The sequence below is a fragment of the Crocuta crocuta genome, unplaced genomic scaffold, assembly GCF_008692635.1.
Source record: "Crocuta crocuta isolate KB4526 unplaced genomic scaffold, BGI_CrCroc_1.0 scaffold15, whole genome shotgun sequence".
NCBI lineage: Eukaryota > Metazoa > Chordata > Mammalia > Carnivora > Hyaenidae > Crocuta > Crocuta crocuta.
The window spans coordinates 3,263,175-3,285,880 of record NW_027530508.1 but is presented as its reverse complement, the minus strand read 5'-3'; the positions used below and the strand labels follow the sequence as shown (position 1 = coordinate 3,285,880).

The following is a 22,706-nucleotide window of genomic DNA, read 5'->3' as shown; positions in this document are numbered from 1 at the left end:
TGGGGAGAGGGCGGACATCTTAGGTTTGAAAAACAGGAGCCTGAGTCCGTGCCGACCCCGGGTCTGCGGTTCATCTGAAAGGGAGGTGGGAGGACTCGCACCTAAGACCCCAGTGGTCTCTCCCAAGCCCCCACAGGAAGCACGCTTACGGGAGGGGGTCTTGGCCGGGGGAAGTGCTGCCCGGGTTGCTGCCAGGCGGAAGCCTGCAGGGCAGAGCGCTGTGGACGGGACCTGCACACCAAGGCTATGGATGCTGCTCTCACCCTCAAAACGGACTCAGCGGGAGCCTCCTACAACCGCCAATGCAGTCAAAGGGGCCTGTAGGACACGCAGCCGTCCTTTCTTCACCAGCCGACTTGCCCCTTCACCCCTGGTGGAGCCAGAGCTCAGGGGCATTTTGATCTCGTTCCTCTTCCAGGCCAAGCTGCCCTAACCTTGATCTCACCTGGGCTGGCGTGAGCGGTTTCCCCACGAGAACCCCATCTAGCTCTGCATGCCGGGTACCTAAGGCAATGGTGGGGCAGCCGAGAGCCTTGGGGTGCAACAGGCCAGACGAGGGGGGAAAGGGCTGGGGCAGAGAGGCACACTTAGAGCCCAACTGGCCGCGGCACAGGGAGCCCGAGTCTCCCGGGGTCTGGGGGCAAGGACGCGGGGAGGCACATCCACCCGAGGGCTGTGCGCACCCAGACCCAACCTCACACTCCAGGCACCCCGCCTGCCGCCGTTTCATCAGGGCAAGAGGTGCGCTCCTGGGGAAGCAAGAGGCTGCAGAGCCTCTCTCTACATGTGCCTGCCCCCTTCCCAATAAAGGGGGGCCCACCAGTCCTCTGGGGGCTGGTGGGTGGATGCTAGCGGATGGGTGTGGGGTGCTGCAAGCAATTTTCAAGCAGCTATGCTGGAAGGCAGGCCCCGCCCCGCACGCCCTGGGAAGTAGTATCATTAAAGCAGTCAGAACTGGCTTCAGTGGGAGATGCTGCACACAACATGCTGGTGAGATCCTTTCCTTTTTTTTTGGTCATTTTTATTTTTTTCTTTAAAGTCCATTGATCGTCACAAAAACCCAGGAAACGCAACTAAGGAGAAAACAAATGTCCAACTGAGATCTAAGAACCCAGAGCGATAGACGAGACGTGGCCCTGGCCTGCTGGGTGTGTGGGAGGGGGCGGGAGGGGCGGTCCCCGTGGGGCAGCCAGCCAGGGGGACGAGGGAGGGAGAGGAGGCCGCCAGCCAGGCGGGCGGTTATGTTAACCGCTGCACGATGACGGCGTTCAGCAGGTTGGCCTCCTTCAGGGTCTGGCTCTCGTCAGCCAGCTCTTTGTTCGGGAACGTAGTCATGAGGATGAAGCTGGTGGCAGCCATGGCTGGCCGGGCGTCCACNGGGGGGGGCGGGGCAGGGAGGTGGGTGAGCAGGGCCCCTCTCTGCCGTCCACACCCCAGCCTTCCTCCTCCACGGGCAGCCAGGGCACTCGCTCAGAACCACATCAGATCACACAACTCCCTTGCCTAAAGCCCTTCAGGGCTGCTCCCAGTTTCTTTGGGATAAACACCACCTCTTTACTGGGATCCCAAGCCCCATCTAATTTGATCCCATGCTCCTTCTCCGTGTTCTCTATGTCCCTCCTTCTAGATTTTCATCATGCTGTGCTTCCTGCCAACACTGGGGTCACTCGAGGCACCTCTGCCCGATTCCTGTCCTGGAATCCTAATCACACTCTTTCAGAACTTAGCCCACACGTGACCCGTCAGCACCCAAGGACTGTCAAGCCATTCCCTGGGCCCCTCACGTGCTTCTGGTTTAGGTGGCCTACGCCTCATGAAAATGGATACTGCTATCCTAGAAAAAGGTCTCCCCAAATACCTAGAATACTGGTTTACCAGTCCTCCCCTGCTTATCTCTTCAATTTCTCCATGCCTCAGTTTCCCCATCTTTAAAATGGGGTTGGCACAGTTTGCTTTGAGCCAGCCCAGATGGTCTGAAGTGGTAGAGCAGGTATTCTAGAATTTTCACATGGCAGACCTAAGAGACTTTCACAGCCCGGTGGTTTTCAGAGATCCTTGGGGAGGGAGGTAGTGGACGCTGGGGTTGTGTCCCCTCCTCCTCTCTGTTATCCACAGCAGTTTAGATTTTATTGTTCTGCACTTGGGCTTTACCGTGAAATTTCCTGTGAACAAACACTGTGGGGGCCAAAAAGACCCTGAGAATCCCAATGCCCTAATCTTATAGGCGAGGAATGAGACCCACAGGTGAGAAGTGAGCAGTCACCGGCCGCACTTAATGGATCAGAGGAATGAGAACCAAAGGCTTCAGACCTGCAGGCCTCCCCGTCCCACTGCCTCCTTTGGGGAGTGCGGAGCCCCTGCTGGTGTCTAGGGGGCCCTCCCCAAGCCAGCGAGGCCGGACGGCGCAAGGCACCTGTGGCTGTGGTTGAACTTCTGCACCAGCCTCCCGCCGTCAGCGAGCCGTATTTGGATGTTTGTGGTGGGCTGGGACTCGTCGATTGAGACCGAAGAGCTGGCTTTGGCTTCGTTTTCTGCCTGTTGGGCTGGAGAGCTGGGATTCAGTACCTGGGGGGCCGTGCTGAGGAGAGAGAAGAACGTCAGGCCACACACGGAAACAAGGCCCCTGCAGGGGGCGATCCCGCCGCAGAGTTGGCCGAGCACTGGCTGTGCCCGCGACATTGCTGTGGCGGCTAGAACAAGTGGCCGAGACAACCAGAGTGGCCGAGACAACCAGCCGTCGCGGAACCTACAGGCCCAGCAGAAGGCACTGGCCCTGCCCTGCAGCTAGCTCCCTCACTCCTGAGTAACCAGGGGCAAGTGACTCCTGTTCTGCCTTGGTGCCCTCACCTGAACAAAGGCCTGAAGGGAGGAAAGCAGCATGCATGACAGCTGCAGGGGGACCAGAGCAGGATGCGTTTTAGCCACAATGAGAGAGGCCAAGGTCCGTAGCGGAGGCAGGTCTGACAGCCAGGCGGGGACCAGTCCACACTCCTTCCGGTCACGGAATTGTCAGGCCTGCGCTCCCTAGTGCAGCCTCACTCGTGTGCACATTCGTTCCCCTATGTCAACTACCAGAAGGAGACAGAGATTTCCCACCGATCAACTAAGCACCCTCCACCACGGGGATTATTTTCACAGTATCCAGAGGACATGGTGTCCGCTGCAGATCTTAGAACTCTCCTGCCAGACAGGCGGCGCTGGGCAAGTTACTCAAGCTCCCTTAGTTTCAACAAGGGAGGTAACGAGGCTCTTTAACAACAGTGAAGACTACCTGCCTTGCTCAGCTTGTGAGGGATAAAGGAGAGAAAGGCACACAGCACTGACATACAAAACGTTCACAGAACTCGACCACTGCTGGAGGCTTTGCCCCTCCCCTGTAATCACCCGTGTCTCCCTCCCAGCTCTCTCAGCAGGCGCGCTCATCCAGACCCCTGCAGAGAAGAGAGACCATGAGATGGCGCCTTGCTTCCCCACAGCTTCGGATTACATCAGTTCCCACACCTCTCCCTTCCCCCTGGATCTTTATAAGCTAAAGACGGTACTCTTAGTAAATCCATCGGAAAGTGCTTTCCCAAGTGTGTTTCCAGGGACCCTAATCTCCTGAGAGAAATCCAGGAAGAGTGTAGAAATGCCACATACCAAGCTGGCAGCACCAGGGGCCATTGCATACTAAAGTCTTGAGAGGCTGTGCAGTCAGAGCAAACTTATCTGACCACCTTGTCCCTTTTTCAAGCTCCACCGGTTAAACCTCCTGCAGAGTATGCCACGGAACCCAGTTTGTGAAACACTGCCCTAGAACACATAACTAGCAAAGAACTGAAAAGTGGGTGGTTTTCTGTGACTATTAAAAAACAAGCGCTCAGAGAGTCACAAAGCAGAACTCAGAGAGAACACTGGCCACACTTACCACCTATGGAAGGAGCTGCTCCTTTCTATGCATCAGCCTCAGTGTGTGGGATGCGCATGCAAAAATCACACCACCTTTTAGATGCTCAGAGGGGCGTCTGGGTGGCTCAGTCGGTTAAGCGTCCGACTTTGGCTCAGGTCATGATTTCACGGTTTGTGGGTTTGAGCCCCACATCGGGCTCTGTGCTGACAGCCAGCTCAGAGCCTGGAGCCTGCTCCAGATTCTGTGTCTCCCTCTCTCTGACCCTCCCCTGCTCACGCTGTCTCTCTCTCTCTCAGAAATTTAAAAAAAAAAAAGAAGAAGAAGAAAAAAAAGATGCTCAGAGACAGTGGCAAGTTCAATATGAAGCCTATAAATGCCTAACAGCAACTGTTTTGTTCATTAGTTTTACAGGCATTAAGTCAACTCTCTAACTAGTCTAGACATAGACAGCCTGTCTCTCAACTGTTCAAATAACAATTCCAAGGACGGAACAGGTACTCAGTGAAGCTACCGCCTGCCAGAATGGGAACTCTCGCTTCTTCAGTCAGGCCTACGGTGAGAAAGAAGCAAGGCTGCCCAGAGCATCCGTTTAGCCAGGGCGGGGACGGGAGTGAACAGGAGTGACGTATGCTTTGTTCACACAGTGTCTGGGGGAGCTGGGTGTCCACAGCCTCACGGACCCCTCACAGCCATCCTCTGAGACCGGTGCATCTCCATCCTCACACAGGAAAACAGAAACATGTCCTGTGGAGCAGTTTCTCAATTGTTAAAAATTTACATAATGAACAAGCTTTCTCCCTGTACACTGTGCGTTCCCACCAGCCAGGACTGTCAAGGGTCACGTTCCATGGTTGATTTTAGGAAACATATTTTAAAAATGCTTTCTCAGACTCCTCGCCGGCTCGCAGAGGGTCGGGTATCCCTGTCCTATGAGCTGGCCAGTGCTCAGCAGTTCAGTAAACACGTGGGCTTCTGGACTTCCGTCTCTGTAGCAGGAGAATCCCATCCCCACACCTCCACACCTTTCTGGGCAGTGGCCAGGACTACTAAGGAGTCAGCGTGCTGCCGGAGGCCCAGCACAGGACCGGCCACAGGGGCCCGGCTCCAGCACTGAACAAGAGGGGTGGCCTTGGGAGGGGCTTCACGGTTGGCCCATGTGACATGAGGACTGTTCTGCCGTAAGGTTAGCGGGCACATCGTGTGCAGGAGGCCGGACAGACCAGACACTGGCACGTCCTCCACACGAGGAGGCAGCTGAGGTTTTGGTCTCTTCCCCGCACAGCCTGTCGCACGGAGCCGTGCTCATCATCTGAGGGCCGGGGAAAGGCTGCTGTTTCTCTCGCACAGCCCATGGCTCGGGTGAGCGGGGAGGTGATGGGCACACCACAGGCTTGCGCTGCACTCATCACTGAGCTGGGCCCTGTGCCGAGTATGTCACACACAGCAGTTCATTTCATTCTCACAATGGCATGTGAGGAAGGGATTCATCGTCTCCACTTTATAGATGAGGGAACTGGCGCATAATGGGATCCCAGCGTTGGTTCGACATGGTGCCAGGACACAACCCAAGCTGCTTGACTCTTGTTCTGTGCCCTGGACACCTGCCCTCCCTTCCCGCCAGGCCTCAGAGTCAGGTAGACCTAGGCCTTGATTTTAGGAACACTGTCCCGAGACACGGTTTGCTCACCAGTGAAAAGGGAGTTAAGTGAAACTTCCCACGGCTGGGATAACAGCTAAAAACAAGGCACTGCACACAGCATGTACGAGAAGCACACACAGACACCTCTGGGGCTGGCTAGGAACACCCAAGAACAATGCAGTATGGCGGGGAAGAGCAGAGACGGGGGAACCCATCTCTGCACTGACCTGTAGTGTGACCTTGGATGTGACATGATCTCTTCAAGGCTCAGAGTCCTTATTTCATCCCTTACTTGGAGATGAAAACAGGATTAAAGGTGATAACACATGGGAAATGCCTACTACAGTGCTTAGCTAACAGCAGAAAAGACACCCTATAATTAGTTTACTATCATTCTTCAAGGTCCTGCCCCACCTGTATTTGTCTGAATTCTGGACCCGATGCTAGTGCCTATCCGTGGCCGTAACTGGAAAACCACCTGCGCGGCACTCCCAGCCTACGCTGCCTCGAGGACTGGAGCAGGAGGAGCATGATACCAGGCCCTATTGCTCTCACACTCGAGAAGCGGCAGGTCCTAACTGCTCCATCACGCAGGACGGCCGCAGGCATCTGCTCAGAGGAGCTCAGCCCGGGTGTGGCGCTTCCCGGGCACTGCACACACAGGAGCCACCGGAGCCACCCTTCCCAAGGGCGGCAGGGCCACCTGCTGCAGTGAAGGCAGCGCCTCCAGGGCCGGGAGTGGTCCGGTCAGACACCTGCAGAAAGTTTCTTTGCTGTCTCCTTGCAAATACCATACACCTCACAGGGAAAGAGCCTCCCCCAGAGAATAGCCTGGATCACGACTGCTCACTTCCTTTGTAGTCGGGGATTAACTGGGCACGAAGGTGCTTTGTTGTCACAATTAAGGATTGCCACTTTGTCATCTCTTTACAAAAAACGACNCTACTCAGAACTGAATAAACACAAAACTTCTGGACTTTCAGATTAGTTCCCATCCAAACAAACGTAAAACCTAAAACAACAAAGTTTAATACAACTATAAGAATTTTCTCAAATTTTTGAATTGAGAACAATTTCTCCATTCAGATTAACTGGAGGAAAAAACCGAGGACTAATTCTTGAGGCAAACCTGAGAACATTTTCTTAAGCTTTTGGCTCTTGATCATTTTAGTTGACAAGATGACAGTGGAAAATGTTGCAAAATTTATGGGAAAAACTAAAAAAGCTGTGCATCTGGTTTAGACTGAAAAGCTAAAAACCTCATCTCACTTAGCTGTATGAAACTTGTCTTTTGCTCATTTTTCACAGAAAACCAACACTGACATAAAATGAAAATGGAACTGGCAAAGAATATTTAGCTGACAAAATCAAACTCTGTCAACCCTGATGATCAAGATCTGTCTCAACTTGTGGCTGCATCCTCTACTAATAAAGTTACTTATTCCTGTCCCGCTAAAATAGACCTCCTTAAATATATTCTAACTTTTCAAGAACGTGTGTGGAGCCTTGCACAGATAATACAGACTTTCCAGTAGTAGCATTTCCCATGAGGATCATGAAACCAACTAAGCCCAAACCACACGATGTTCTGAGTTCTGGGCCAAGAGGGCAATTTGGCATCATCTTAAAAATATGAAGACCTTCTGAACCAGCAATATTACTTCCAGCCCAAAATTAAGGGGTATACGAAGATTTAATGAGAGATATTCACTGCAATGTTGTTCTTAACACCGGCAGCCACCTAAATAGTTAACAGCAGGGGCTGATTAAACTACAGCACACATACAAGATAGAAAAGCATGTTAGCATTACAAATAACATTGTAGAAATACAATTACTGATGTAGAACAACCATACTACTTTCATTAGGCAAACAGCAAATGATAACATAGCACGTTTACACACACACACACACACACACACACGACTAGAAGGATACTAACCAGATATGTCTGGGTGTTAGGTTTAGTTTTTTTCCTTAATCTGTATTTTCTATTATTTTAAAGAAGATAAACACATTTTAATAATTAACCAAAAAAAAAAAAAAAAAGGAATTACCTATTGCTCCACAGAGTTTATCACAGACGGCAGGGAGCCAGACAGTGCACTCTGAGGACAGCGTCCTGCCCTGACCCACAGGTCCAATGTGGCAGATGAGGTGAGCACAGGGTAGACTCACTCTCTGGTTATGGGGAATCAGTCTAGCAGAGGCCACTCTAACGTCCTGAGCTATTACCTTTGCTCTCCTAGAGTCCCCACCCAAAGCCCAAAGGGCACAGCAGCCAGCAGACCACCCTGGTCTCTGCCAATGGGGTGGACAGGAGCCGTGCAGCACCTAGCTCCAGAGCTGCCATATGGAGCCTGCTGTGAAGCTGCGGGAAGGAGTGCCCATCACAAGGCCCGGGCTCCAGTCCTGGCTCCGCCCACACCACTGATACATCCACAGGTAACCCTTGGGGTCCACAAGCCTCAGTTTTCCCTTCGGTAAAATAACGAATGTACTCGGAGGGAAGGTCACTATTCCCTGCGTACACAGTTCTCTCTGAAGAACACTGACCAAGTGACCCATCGGACAGAGTTGAGCAGACTGCTGAAGAGAAGGCAGCCTGCTTGTGGGCTGGCCGAGGTGTGGTGGGAGAACTCTGCCCATCAGGGGCAACAGTGACTTCGGCCAATCAGAGCCTATCAGGAGTCTGAATGAAAGACGGAGGCAGTGGCAGAGGACACAGAGCAGAAAAGGTCACAGGAAGTGACAGTGTCAGGCAGAACCAAAGCGGTAGAGAAGAGCTGCAGTAGCGGTGAGGGGCAGCCGGCCCAGGGCAGCAGTGTCCCTGAGCATCCCTGCATCCTGAACAAAGCTGCAGAAAGGCGGCTGGGCAGGAGAGCCGGAGATCTCACCCCCCATATCCCCGTTTCCGGTGACTCCCAAAAACATGTGTGTCCGTTTTGGCCTTAAGCTACGAAGGAGCTCAATGTGGCCCCGAATGTGCTAGAGTACTGAGTCCAAACAGCAACGTGCTGCCCTCTGTGCTTACGCTGATTGCTCACTGGGAGGCAGCGCTCAGCGCTCCTCATGACAATGAAGGAGGAAGGCCTCTCACTAGTTCCATTTTATGCTTGAGCAAACTAAGGCTATGCAGTCCAAGTTCACATGGCTAGAAAGTTAAGAGATTTTAAACCCAGGTTAACACCCAAATTCACATTCTCCGCACTTTTCCTCCCGTAAAGATAAAACACGCAGTGCTCAGTGACGGCAAAGAGCTACGTGCACGGTGACGACACACAGGGTCTGGGGACCCAGCGCAGTGACCGGCGTGTCCCACTTCCACCCGTGCTGCTCTTACCTGCCCAGTTTCTGGCCCTCGCCAGTGAAGGCTCTGAACGCTCCCTTGGGCTTCACGAAGTCCTCGTCCCGATGGTCCTCCATGTCCAAATTCACCTGCCCACCGTGAGCTAGCCGCCGCAGCTCGGCTGGCACCTCCCTGCAAGGGGACAGGCAGCGCTGGGTCCACACGGAGCGCACAGGACAGCAGTGGCGGGTGCGCAGGGAGAAGCGTCATAGGTCCAAATGTGGAAATGGCTGGGCCTCCCCAGAGCACGGCTACTATAATGGCCATGGTCTGTCTCCCCCTGGTCTCACGCCTGCTCAAAGTCATGGTTATGATCTCTATGTTACCTGGTCACTTGGTTCTGCCCCAGGCTTGAAAGGGAATAACAGACACACAAGGTTTTAGATCTGTGAATCTGTATTTCAACTGTGTTAAATCTTAAAATTTTTTACTTTAAAAACATTTTTTAAATGTGTTTACTTTTGAGAGAGAGCGAGCATGAGCAGAGGGGCAGAAAGAAGAGGAAAGAGGATCCAATGCAGGCTCTGCGCGGACAGAAGAGAGCCCTTTGCTGGGCTCGACCTCATGAATTTTGAGATCGTGACCTGAGCCAAAAGTCGGATGCTTAACCTACTGACCCACCCAGGTGCCCCCAAATTTTCTACCTCTTAAATCAGCCTCTTCATTCTCATCTATTCACTGACATGGAACACGGAGGAGGGCTTTCTGCTCACCCTCTGCGGATCGACTCCAGAAACTGGGCATTGGATGGGTCTTGGTAGCTTCTGAGTTCACCGTTGTCCAGGCTGAAGCCACTCTTCCAGAGCTTCAACACTACATGAACCTGGGACGGCAGGAGGTAAGAGGTCCACACACTGCCAGGAAGCTGGCAAGCATACCAACATGTGCTCGCAGGAACACCAATCTGTGTTAGCAGGTTCTTATTATCTTACTGTCACCACCGAAACAGAAAGATGACACACCACACACACACGCACGCGGGCAATCAATCAACAACCAAATCTTAACGTAAAATAAGTAGGTGATACAGCAAAAGGTTAAGAGCATGGTTTTGATCTGAGCAGACCTGGGTCTGTCTTGACTTTGCACTCACTACCTAAGTGGCCCTGAGCAAGTGACTAAGTCAGATCTGCGGCTTGTCTGTGGGGCTGCCAGTGTGCCTGGCATGCAGCTGGTGCTCCACTAAGCCACCAGGGCAGATTTCCTCATGGCACTCCTTTGCAGTCATTAAAAGTGACATCTACAACTTGTGTTAACTCCTGAGACTAATCACAGCAAAGGGTCTAGGTCCCAAGCCAGCATATTAGCAGCTGCCTTGGGTGGATACGATTTTAGTTTTCTTCTTGGCTTCATTTTGGAATAGAACCGCAAATGATTAAAAACAAATACATTATAGAAACGAATGGTCTCAAGGCCAAACATCTGTTTATGGCATAATATTAAATTTAAAAACCTCATAATTATCTACATAGTCTGACACACTTATTGAAGAGGGACCCTACGCACAGGGAAAAAAGGTTGGATAATAGTAAAGTTTTCCAAAGTTGTGCTTTGGGTGGACTCTTCGAAGACGAAGTTTGTTTTTTTTTTAATGTTCATTTATTTTTGGGAGAGAGAGACAGAGCATAAACAGGGGAGAGGCAGAGAGAGAGGGAGACACAGAATCTGAAGCAGACTCCAGGCTCTGAGAGGTAAGCACAGAGCCAGAAGTGGGCTTGAACTCACGAACCATGAGATCATGACCTAAGCCGAAGTCGGACTCAGGTCTGGGCTCTGACTTAGCCCCCCAGGCGTCCCTGAAGACTAAGTTCTTTACATGTCCACACCACCAGAAAAACCTCAGAATCACGATCCCTCTGCCCAACGTTCATGGGATGCTCAGAAAACTCCTTCATTTGTCCATCTCCTCTGCTCACTCCTTCTCTGGAGTGCCCCTGCCCAGCCAGATGAGAGCTGCCTTCTGTTCTTAAGGAAGCCTCCCTGCTCCTGGACCACAACGATGGCACTGCCTCTTTCTTTCTGAGGTTGCTGGTTCACAAACAACATGGGACCAATCCCTTCTGAAAAGTGGCAGAACAGTCTATGAGCTCCTCTAAGGAAGGGAGGTGCACACTCACATCTTGGCCGGAATGCCGCCTCCTTTCCCCCGCCACGTAGGCAGACTCTTCCTCTGGTGCTGCCCCAAGGCGATAGCCGCCCCCTGCAAATGGCTGTAAAAGACACATTCATAAACCTTTGAGGTGTGGGGTCCTCAGATACAACAATCTGTCTCAAGCCTGTCACCTGCTAGGGGCACTTCCTCTGGTACTGAACTCAGAGCTACAGGGCCAGGCAGTACGGTAGATGAATCAAGTGGCCAGGATTGGGGAGAACTGGAGGCGGGGTGGTGCTGCTGGGCTATGGGGAACAGTGCTACCAGGCTCTAGTTAACCATGGACATGTAGGAGTCTGGGTACAAGATAATACCAAAGACTCTCTGATTTTCCCAGAGAAGACAGATATCTAGCAATTCTGTAACACATAAATCCAATTCAATACTAATTCAATGAAAAACAAAACAAAGCAGACTACAAAGTGAGTCAAGTTGGTTGAGGCCACATAAAGCATGCCTGCAGGATGGCTCCAGGCCGCAGGCCACAGGCTTGAACGCGGCCCCAAATCCTGACCTCGTGTTACAAGTGAGAGAAAGTGCACTGCTCTTCTGGACACAAGGGCAAGTGAGTGATAAAAGACAAGACAGACAAATTCAGTCACTTCTGGGGTGAGGAAGGGCTCTTCCCAGGCCCCAGAACCAGAGTCCCGTGACACAGACGACCCCCTATGCTCACTCTTGGTTTACTGGTCTCTCCGGGACTCTTGGTCACTCGTTCCACAGCCACAGCTCCGTGCTCCTTGGCACCTTTAAAGAGATCATCCACCAGCTCGTTGGGACTTTTCTTCCTCGGAGGGCCAACAATCTGCTGTCCGCTTCTTTCTGAGCCCCCAGCATAAAACCTGTGCAGAAAACACGTGTCTAACACTAAACACACTCGGCACGCATGAACAGAGCACATGCCGGGCTCTGGGCCAGGTGCCAGGCACGCTGACTGAGGCAATGGGGGCAGCGCCCGTGTTTAAGGAACGCACTGTCTAGCTGGGGAAACATGAAAGCAGGCAGGCAGGCAGGATGTGGTGAACAGCAATGGGGCTGAGTAAGGGATGCCCTGGAGCACTGAGTTATGAAGGAAGTCAGGCTTCCTAGAGGAAGGTCTTCTGGGCTGAATCTTGAGAATGAGGACGAGGACGAGTTGATCAGGTGAAGGGACCAGGGAAGGGCATTCCAGGCATGCATGACAGCACGCCACCTCCAGAAAGAGTCCCAGCTGGAAATCACCCGTCCAGCGGCCAGCACCTTTCTGGGAGACAGCAACTACGGTCTCAGTCAGAAGCACTACCACTAACAGCTCAGGGTTAGCAGTGGCAGTGGTGTCGTTAGTGCGAGCGGCCAGGCTCCAGTGTTGGCCCTGCTGCTGACGGACCCTGGGCAAGCCAGTGCATCACCCTGCATCTCATTTTCCTTATCTTTGAAACAGGAGGGAAGGACCACATGCCCTACCTACCTGCTCCTTAAGTCAGGGCCATGAGGTTCAAATCGGCAGATGTATGCAAAAGAATAAGCAGAGTAATGCACACATGTAAGGTGGTGTGAAACAGCACTGAGAGCTCACCCACGCCTCACCTCACTATTCTTGTGACATACGCTGGGGGCAATGAGAAGAGGGCCCTGAAGGTCAGGGGAAGCTAAACACCAGCCCCAAGATACCCACACCAGGCTCTCCAATGGGCCAAGCACAGCTTGAGATCGAGTCAGCAGTTTTTACTCTGGTTCTGAAAACCAATACGCACGGAGCCTGGCTCGTCACTCCTACTCACTGCCAGGTCAACAGCTGGTCTCTAAGTGGGGACGTTGCGAACCTACAGAATTCGTCTCAGCCTTCTATTTCCTGACATCCCCCACTGAATGCAAGGCAAGCCCAGGCCTTGATGAGGATGACAGCGCGGATGCCATCCGGCCTGCAATGCCGAGGGGCCGAGGAGGTAATCAGGATGTGAAATAAAGGAAGGTCATCACCTGGAGGATGTGACAGGACAGGAAAAGGAGGCAGCGGCCATTTAGGAGTTGGGCATTCACATACTTGATGGCATTGCCTTTCACTCAAGGGGTGTAAAACTCTGAACCTTGAATGTATCTAAAAAGAAGGCTGTGAGGCAGTGTAAAGGTCACTATATGGATGAAACAGAATAGAACACATGTAACTTCTCAGCCCGCTTCCCAAAGAGTGACCATGAGGAGATAATTGTATTTTTATCACGGTTACGGTAATGTTCCTTACAAATGTCTGACAGACCAAGGCAGGGCCCATGGGGAACTAAACCCCGTGAAATGAGGCTGCAGACACAGTTCTGCTCAGTGGTCTTTATTACGGAATCTCAAAGCCTTGGCTTGTGAACTAAGAGCCTAGAATCAAGCGCTTAAAAATATTCACTCCTTTGTCCCTATCGTGTCTAGAAGCTCCACTGAGATAATAATCTGAAATGGAGTCAAAGATTAACACACAGAGATGTTCGAAGCACTGATATTTAGTGGTAAAAACCTTAAACAACCTAAACATTGGACAACCCATACGATGAGTTATTATTATAGTTGCTGAAAACACTAATGAAGAGTCTTAACGGCAAGGAAAGTACTGAATACAGAGCACTGATCCAACAGAACCAAGACACAAAATTATCTGGCCATCCCATGTAAAACAGGATGCAAAACCAAGCACAGCTACACCCAGAACACTGAATAGAAATGTTCCAAAATACTAACCCAAGTTACCAAAAGATGGACAACTGTATTATTTTTTCAGTACACTACTGTTTCTTCTATAATGGACACTATTTTTAGTATAACATTCACAATTTTTAAAAAACAGTGTTTGTGTGTAAGTGTGTGTGTATATGGGGGAAAAACACATTGATACGTTTTTATTCTTTTCATTATGTGATATACTGCCTTTTTAATTGAGAAAAAACTGGAAAAATACACACCCCAAATACGGATACCTGGTTACCATTGGGTTACAAATATTAATAACTTTTTCTTTTCATCAATTTGTTTCCCTTCCCCTAATACTCTTCAAAAAATACGTATTAAAAACAGGAAAACAAACCCAAAATACTCCAAAAGAAAAAAAAAAAAACAGTAACAGAGCAAAGGGATCACTTCTAAGCTACAGGGAGTGGGAGACTGTTTCTAGGATATAACCCACTTAGACCAGCCCACAGTAGTCATGGCTAATGATAACCGAGCACATTATCCTTCTGGGTCCTTCTAGATGATTTACACATTACCACGGACTTTCCTGCGAACTGTGCCCCCCTAACAAAGACTCACCTCTGGCCCTCCTCTTCCTCCTCCTCCTCGTCTTGGTCATGAATGAGGTCTCTGAAGGATGTTACCCTATTATCGCTGGAGACACAAAAAGGAGCAAAATGACCTCGGGGAGAATTAAAAGTAACACTCGTTATCAGCGGCTAAGGAGTTAAAAACATGGGGATTAGATATTCTTGGTGGGACAGAAGAGGACCTATGTGAAAGAGGGTTAGACTTTCTAAGTTTAAATGCAAAATAATGTGGCGTTTATTTCTTCAAGGTCCACAGGACTACAGATAAATTAGAAAGGGCTATTGTGAAATAAAATGGAGTCCCAATTTAAGCTCTCCTAGGGGGAGGAGGGGGGAATGGTATGGGGGGTGTAGTAATTTAAAAGCTTACTATTTTCATCAATTTTTATTTACTTTACAGATTTTTATTATTTTTAAGTAATCTCATACCCAACAAGGGTCTTAAACCTACAACCCGGAGATCAAGAGTCACGCTCCACCAACTGACCCAGACAGGTGCCCTTCATTTAATTTTTAAATAGCAGGAGATGCTTGTGTGTTAGGCACTGAACTGGATACTAGGTCTAATAAGACGATCACACCTAGTTCTTATTTTAACTTTATTTTGAGTGTGTATGTGTACATGCAGGGGGAGGGGCAGAGAGAGGGGGAGAGAGAATCCCAAGCAGGCTTTGTGCTGTCAGTACACAGCCTGATGCGGGGCTCAAAATTCCTGAACCGTGAGATCATGACCTGAGCCGAAGTGAAGAGTCAGATGCTCAACCACCCCAGCTGCCCAGGCGCTCCAACAGTTCTTAGTCTTGAGTTGCTTATAGGCTCATTGTGGCCCCTGGGCCAGGAAACCATCTCCTAAATACTGTGCAGTCGGGGCTGGGGCAGAAGGAAGCACACGGGATACGTGAGGACAGAATGCCTTGTCCCTCGTGGGGGGAGCGGGGGATGGGGGAACATCAAGAAAAGTTTCCCAGCAAAATGCAACATTTGGACTGGGTGCTGAGGAATGAGAACCGTCAGTCCTCAGCAGATCAAGGGCAGGGCTGGGGGGCGGGGAGGGGGTCAGCAGGGCACCGCAGGAGAGTGGTGTGCACACAGAGAGACACGCACGAGGAGGGTAAGCTGTCAAGAAGTGAGGAGGAAGTGAGCATGTGGCTGAGGCGGCCCTGCCTCTGCTGCAGGCTAGTTGAGAAAAAGTCTACTGGTGTTGAGGGAAAAAGCAGCGCTGTGTGTGGGGCTGGAGAGGGCACACTGAAAACAGGCGTGCAAAGGGGCACCTTCCTCCTCTGACACTGTCGTACACCGCCACTTTTTTCTAGCTTAGATTGTCCTCAAAGAACTTAGTTTTTCAAGGAGACATTTGATAAAAAACCTTTCCGGTATTTCTTAGGATAAAAAGGTAATTTCTCTGCAACATAGTGGGGGAAGAGGGTGAGACAGGTCTAGTGAGGCTAGACCGGGAAGCCTCGAGGAGTTATTTTCTAGGGGAAAGGTGCAGTTCAATCTTGAAGATGTGTATCAAAGAGATAGAGGACAGAACAGGCTTTGAAGTTGCATCAACTAGAAATGAGAGAACAAAGATCAATTAATGTAGCAAATACACTCACTGCTTGAATTAACCTGAGTTAGCTGGGAGCAATCTGTGGGCATTTCTGGATGTCTGTATGACACAGTTCAAAAGAATCCAAGTGATAGATGTGCACTAGGACCCGGCAAGGCTAATCCCACTCGTTAATCTTCCCAGAGGGAGTTTTCCACAGACGCTCAACCTAGCATCCGTGGGGAAAAGCTCTCTCTCTGTTGTCTACACCTTCAAATACACGCATGTACACGTGCTTGAGCAAACCCCTTGCTCTGGCTACAGGTTTCTTTCTCCAAAAGTTCTCACAGCCAGACTCTAACACAGACTCTGGTGTCCCGTACCTGGTTCGGACCCCAGCTGAGCCCCCACCATGGGCTCCTGGACATGCTTATGAAGCGCTCTAAGGCTTCCCGTGCTCAAGCGAAAATGGGGACAGTCGCAGCAGCGAGCCCCCGGGCGTTCCGCAAGCCGCCGGGGCACTGACGCTCTGTGCGGCACACTTCCCGCGCTGTGCTAGAGCAGTGGCTCTCCCAGTGCTGGACCTTAGACTCCGAGCGTGAGCACCGCCTGTGAGACCGTCAGGCCTGCCTAGAGCCCCTGAGTCAGAAACCGGGGAAGAGGGCCTGGCACCCCACTCCAAGTCCGGCGCACGCTCAGATCTGGGGGCTGCTCCTGAGCAGCGCTGGAGGGCTGCCTTACGGCACGATGTCCAGGGGACACTTTGTTCCATGTCCTCCACAAAGTGGCAAAATGTCTCAGAAATTTCAATTTTTCAGCACCAAAGCTCAATCTCCCAGGTACCCTGGCACCTTGAAGTGGCACGAAAGTCCTCTGTCAGATCCATTTTCCAGTGATGGAAAACGCTGGACCTGTGTGGTCTGGTATGGAAGTCACAGTCACGTGGGACTATGTGGTATCTGAAATGTGATTTGCGTAAGTAACTGAATGTTCGCTTTATTTAATTTTAAATAATCTCAACAGTGGCTCCTACACTGGATAGTACAGTTTTATTTTATTTTTTATTTTTATTATTTTTTTAATGTTTATTTTGTTTTATTATATTTTAAATAGTTTATTGTTAAGTTGGTTTCCATATAACACCGTGGATAGTACAGTTTTAGAGAATCAGAAACTGGCAGCCCCAGCCACCCTGAGAAAGTAAGTTTCATTGGAGGAAAGAAGAAAAAACAGAAGAAAACTCACTGCTACCTCCTGCTCTCCCCTGCACTCGGTACAGGGCCGGGCGGTGCTGGACAGGGAGCCAGCGGGCGGCAGAAGCAGCTCCGCATTTACACAGACTGGGGCTTGACTCTGCTGCACCGGCAGCTGGGAGGTGCTCCATCTTTGTAAGACCCAGCACCCTGGCCGGTGAAATGACGAGCACCCTACCTACTTCTAAAGCTGCTGAGGCATGACAGCATAGGGGAGAGAATCCGGCAGCACGAGCCTGATGGTGGGCGCTCCAGAAACCCCAGTCCTCCCGCTTCCAGGAAGTGATAACTTACTGAGGGAGGAAAAGCGAACTATCAGGAGAAGAGTTCAGGACAACCCACGAGGGACGCCACCGAGTAGTATGTGGATACGGGTCAAGGTGAACAAATTCTAGGTGGTTGGACTGCTGAGCAACAGGACTATGGCGGGCTGCCTATGGGCTGGGGATAACACTCTCCATAGAGAAGGTGGGCCCAGAGCTAAACCTAGAAAGACCCAGGGGAGATGGGCAGGCAGAAAGCAAGACAGCAGACATGGCCAGTCAGGTGAGAGGCTCAAACAAAAGCAGGAAAACCAAAAATGAGGCCAAACTGAGACACCAAGGAGATCAGCTGGGTTGGAATACAGATGTGAGAAATGAGGGGTAAGAATAGGATGGCAGGTTCAGGGCTCGTTCTGGAGGACCCCGAATTTCCCCGAAGGGAAGCAGTGTGTCATTCTGGCTGAGAGCTGAACGCTGGAAACAGAAACAGATCTGTATTTAAATCCTTGTTTCACTAGCTGTGCATCTTGGGAAGATGCCCAGCTTTCGCATATCTTCACCTGTAAACTGGGTACAGTGACAGTACCCCCACCTAAGGTTGTAGTGAGGACTAAAGACAGGTGCCTGTAAAGGCTTCACCCAGCGCATAGCGCATGGCGCATGGCACCTGGCGCACGCTCGATAAAGGACAGCTGTTACTGTCGAGGTGTGCAGACTACCTTACAGCAATGGTTAACCCTTTTATATCCCACCGACCTTGGAAAAATCTGATAAAAGCTATGGATTTTCTTGCCAGAAAAGACACACATACAATTTTGCCAACTATTTCAGGTATTTATAACCATTCTCACATCCATTCCAGATTTATGCTGGGGGTTCAGGGCACCCGCACTAAGAAGCCCCAGTCTAGACTCAAAGCAGGCCCTCACTAGCCGCATTCCACGCTGCAGGAACGGGGAGGACACGAGAAGAGTGCCTGAGGCAAGGACGGTGGGGACGGGGCAGGCCGTGTCCTGTGACAGGTCAGCCCAGGTGGGGGCAGAAGCCGGTTACACGCAGAACTCTCTGGGGTGCTGGAGTAAAGCGTGGCTTCTCCTGAGAGTGCACACTGTTTTCCTTCCGGACAAGGACAACCTCAAACCATGCCCTTCCTCTCTCTTTCTTGGCTTCATGGACGCCCAGCACCATGTCTGAGGCTACAAAGCAAGGCATTTAGGCCTGCGTATGGCTTCGCTCCCCTCCGTCTTCACATTAAACTCTCCTATTTCCCCAAGTTTTTACTAGCAGGTGTATTCTTTAATCAGTGTGTCTGTTGTGGGACATCGGGAACACGTAAAAAAGAAAGGAAAATGAAAACGGATGCTAATAGTGATAATAAAAATGTGACAGCAGCAGCCACTAATGTGTATTATGTTCCAAGTGCTTTATAAGTCATGAACTCATCTAATCTCCCACGCGGTATGCCCTGCTATCGTTCCCATTTGATAGGTAAGGAAAACCGAGGGACTGAAACGCTCAGCGGACCGTTCAAGGTCACAAAGCTCCCAGGCAGCAGAGCGGGGACGGGGATGCAGGCAGCTGGGCTCACAGGCCGAGGTGCTAATGAACCACGGTCTTGACAGGACTTCAGGGCTACTTGAGGACAGAGGCGTGAACACGTAACTGGCATCAGTGGCTACGTGTCACCCTCTCCCCTCTGTATGTATGACACGCTGATGTCCCAACAGTAATGTCGGGTGCCTGTGAAAGTCTCACGCTCAGGAAATCAGCCATGTTCCAGGCAGTGACATCCAGATGAGCCACCACCCACACTCTATGGGTCAGCCCCTGTGACTAATTTAAAGATCAACTGCCTGCTTCTACCTCTTTTCTCTGGATGTGGGAGACAGGGAAAGGTTACGGAAGCAACAAAACCTGGTCCGGGGCTAGAGTTCCTTCTTCAAAGGGAGGAATTGTAACTTAAAACCTGGATGCCCTTAGAGAGAAATGAAACACTCTGTGTTCTGGGGCTGATTTAAAAGACCAAACAAATTTTTCTGGTGAAAACATACCCCAGAGGGTAGGAACAAACCAGCCTAGGGTGGGGAGGGGAGCTGTGGTCCAGACACTTTGTAGAAAGCGGCCCTGCCTGTCTCTTGGAGGATCAGCGCCGGCTTGCTCTGCAGATCCTAGCAGGTCCCCGTGGGGACCTTGCAGCCAGGCATCTGGGACAGGGGTGCAAATGGAGTCATGAAGGTTAGCTCTGTTCCACCTAATAAGGTCTCCCTCATCAATCTGGGGAAGATTGTGCAACATAGGTTTACTTCCTCTAAGACTTAATAGGATCATGGGCATCCAAAAATATCAAAAGAGCCCCTCTCAAGTCATGTAGTCTAAGCTTTTACAGTTACAGACCCCAGAGAGGAAGTCCTCTACTTAAAAACTTCCAGAGGAGAAACTTGGGTGGCTCAGTCAGTTAAGCGTCTGACTTTGGCTCAGGTCATGATCTCACCATTTGTGGGTTCGAGCCCTGTGTCAGGCTGTGTGCAGACAGCTTCGGATTCCGTGTCTCCCTCTCTCTCTGCTCCTCCCCCACTCACTCTCGCTCTCTCAAAAAGAAATAATTTTTAAAAAAATTTAAAAACTTCCAGAGATGGAGAGTCACTCCTCACATTCATAAATAAAAGACTCAAACATCTTAAGAGTAGGTTGTGTGGTTTCCCCCAGGACTGGCCCATAAACCACAGTCCACCTGAGGGTGTCGTCCATCTCTCGCCAGGAAAGGAACAAGTCTTACGATGAACTAACAGCCACCAGTTAATCTAACTTTCTCACTCCAGCCTGTTGGCTCGTATCCGCAGGCCTGAACCCTCCATCAAGTCAGGAAATTGCTCCTCATTGCTGTCGGAAGCACACCCACGTAGCAACAGTTGAAGTTGGCCCTTACCTGGGGGCTGTGCCTCTGGACACTGAACTGGGGGTTGCCTGCGAAATGGTCACAATGTCTTCGTCCCCTCCATCCTCATAAAAGCTTGCTAGGGCGATCTGAAACAGAGAGGTAGTGACTTGGGATTCTCAAACAGGCCTTCATCTAACACATACTTCCTCTGAGTGCGAGAAAGCAAAGTGACGAAGATATGGCCCACATTTACAAGGTGGTCTGTATCTGGGGACCATAGAAAATGAGATCAAAAGGTAGCAGCCTGGGGCACCTGGGTGGCTCAGTCGGTTGAGCATCCGACTTCAGGTCAGGTCATGAGCTCGCAGTCGTGAATTCAAACTCTACATTGGGCTCACTCTGTCAGTGCAGAGCCAGTTTCAGGTCCTCTGTCCCCTCTTTCTGCCCCTCCCCAGCTTGCACTCTCTCAAAAATAAACATTAAGGAAAAAAAAAAAAGGTAGCAGCCCAACTGTTTCTCCTCCTATCCCCTGAAACAAATTCCACCTACTAAGGGGAACAGAAAGCAAGAAGGAAGGCTGGGATGGAGACACTCCTCATTCTCATTTTACCAGGAAAGGTGGCCTGGTAAAAGCAGCGTACATTTATTGAGCATTTACTTACGTACCACATTGCTCTGAGCATAACTCTACATGTGTCAACTTGTTTAGTCCTCAAAGAACTCTATGTAATTAGTATTATCATTATCTTGGTCTCATTTTATAGTGGATACAGAGACACTGAGAAAAAACTGCCCCGAGTGAAAGAGTTGGGTGAGAAGCAGAGCCAGGCTCCCTGCCGAGCGCTCGGACTGCACTCTCAGCTTTCATGGGACGACCAGGAGTCAGGAACGGTGCCGTCAAGCCGGACCGCTACTTTTACTTTCCCACTGGGGCCCAGCTTCTTCGCCTATCCACAGGGACACCGGGCCCACCAACCCCACACAACGAACGAGAGGACCCCTTGGCATTTGTGCACAGGCACGCCTTAGCTCTATACACACAGAAGGGCTACAGGAGTCTTCCGGTCATTTGCGATGGAGTGTTTCTCTCACTGACCCAATGGTTATGTATTTAATCACTCGGTACAGAGATACGAGCACCAAGGTCTACAGAGACGGAAGAGAGATGGTTCCCGTCCTCCAGATCACCACCCTTAGAGGAGGCAGCATGCTGTCCCAGGACACTCCACTGAACTCGGAGCGGGGACTACATTCAAGTCCCAGCTCTGCCAGGCAAGTCATGTCCCACGCAGGAGCCTCAGTTTCCCTACCTGCAGTGTGAGGAGGCTGGGACTGAGGACCTGACCAGGGTGTAACACTGTGAGCGTGTAGGGCTTCCAGGCTGCCCCGCACAGGGGCTTCACACCCTGTGTGTGTGTGTGTGTGTGTGTGTGTACAGGTGTGATGCTTCACCCAACTTTTATGCCATTTAAAATATTTTTTTTAATGTTTTATTTATTTCTAGGAGAGAGAGAGAGAGAGACAGCGTGAGCAGGGGAGGGTCAGAGAGAGAGAAGGAGCCACAGACTCTGAAACAGGCTCCAGGCTCTGAGCTGGCAGTCAGCACAGAGCCCGACGCGGGGCTGGAACCCACGAACCGCGAGATCATGACCTAAGCGAAAGTCGGATGCTTAACCGACTAAGCCACCCAGGTGCCCCAACTTTTATGCCATTTATGTGGTGAAGTCAGCAGACCCAGTTCAAGTCCCGACCTCACCACTTACTGGCTGTGGGACCTCGGACTTGTCTCTCGCCCTCTGAGCCTCCAAGTCCTCATCTACACAACGAGCTAGTCTCCTTCACCTCAGTGTTGCCAGGATTAAGCAAATCTTCACACCTAAAGTGCCTGGCCCTCGGGGGTTCCAAGCTTGGGCTCTGGAATCAGACCCGAGTTCTAATGCTATAGTTTCCACCTGGTAACTAGCGAGGCCTTAACCAAGTTACTCAATCTCCCTACAGCTCAGCTGCAAATTGCAAAGATGAAATAATTTAAGGAACGGAAAGCAGTTACAACAGCACCTGGCTCATGGTGAGGAATCAAGAAACACGAATCATCATCATCTACCTGAGACGCAGGCCGACCCAGGCCATTTAGGCAATTCTTTCTACAATGAACTGCTGAGTGCCTAATATGAGCCAGGACCCGTTCTTGGCACCGGGGATTCACGTTTCCCAAAACCCCTCCCTCGAGTAGCTCATCTTAATGACTTGGTCAACAATATTTAATGAATACTTAATACGGGCCAGGAAACTAGACGAGAAACTGCCATCTTACAGATGAGCTCAGACACTCGAACAGGCTCCAAGCTTGCGCCACCACCCCAGGGGTAGATTCTCCCCGCAAGTAGGTAGGAGGGGGCGTGGGCCGACCCCCGGGCTGGGCTTCTCCTTCCGCCAGCGGCCGGGCGGCGGGAGTGGATGGGAACGA

At 50.9% G+C, this 22,706-nt stretch overlaps 1 protein-coding gene across 1 annotated transcript in view; it reads right to left on the bottom strand.

Moving 5' to 3' along the window:
- Positions 1-999: 999 nt before the first annotated feature.
- NSFL1C (NSFL1 cofactor) overlaps positions 1,000-22,706 on the bottom strand; it is a 22,088-nt gene continuing 381 nt past the window's right edge. Inside the window, exons 2-10 of the mRNA XM_077767054.1 lie at positions 22,554-22,666; positions 20,288-20,385; positions 14,301-14,375; positions 11,707-11,872; positions 10,996-11,088; positions 9,592-9,701; positions 8,873-9,010; positions 2,414-2,578; positions 1,000-1,417 (exon numbers count right to left, since the gene is read on the bottom strand). Coding sequence (XP_077623180.1) covers positions 1,240-1,417; positions 2,414-2,578; positions 8,873-9,010; positions 9,592-9,701; positions 10,996-11,088; positions 11,707-11,872; positions 14,301-14,375; positions 20,288-20,385; positions 22,554-22,666 — 1,136 coding nt within the window. The 3' untranslated portion in view covers positions 1,000-1,239. The remainder of the gene's footprint in view (positions 1,418-2,413; positions 2,579-8,872; positions 9,011-9,591; positions 9,702-10,995; positions 11,089-11,706; positions 11,873-14,300; positions 14,376-20,287; positions 20,386-22,553; positions 22,667-22,706) is intronic.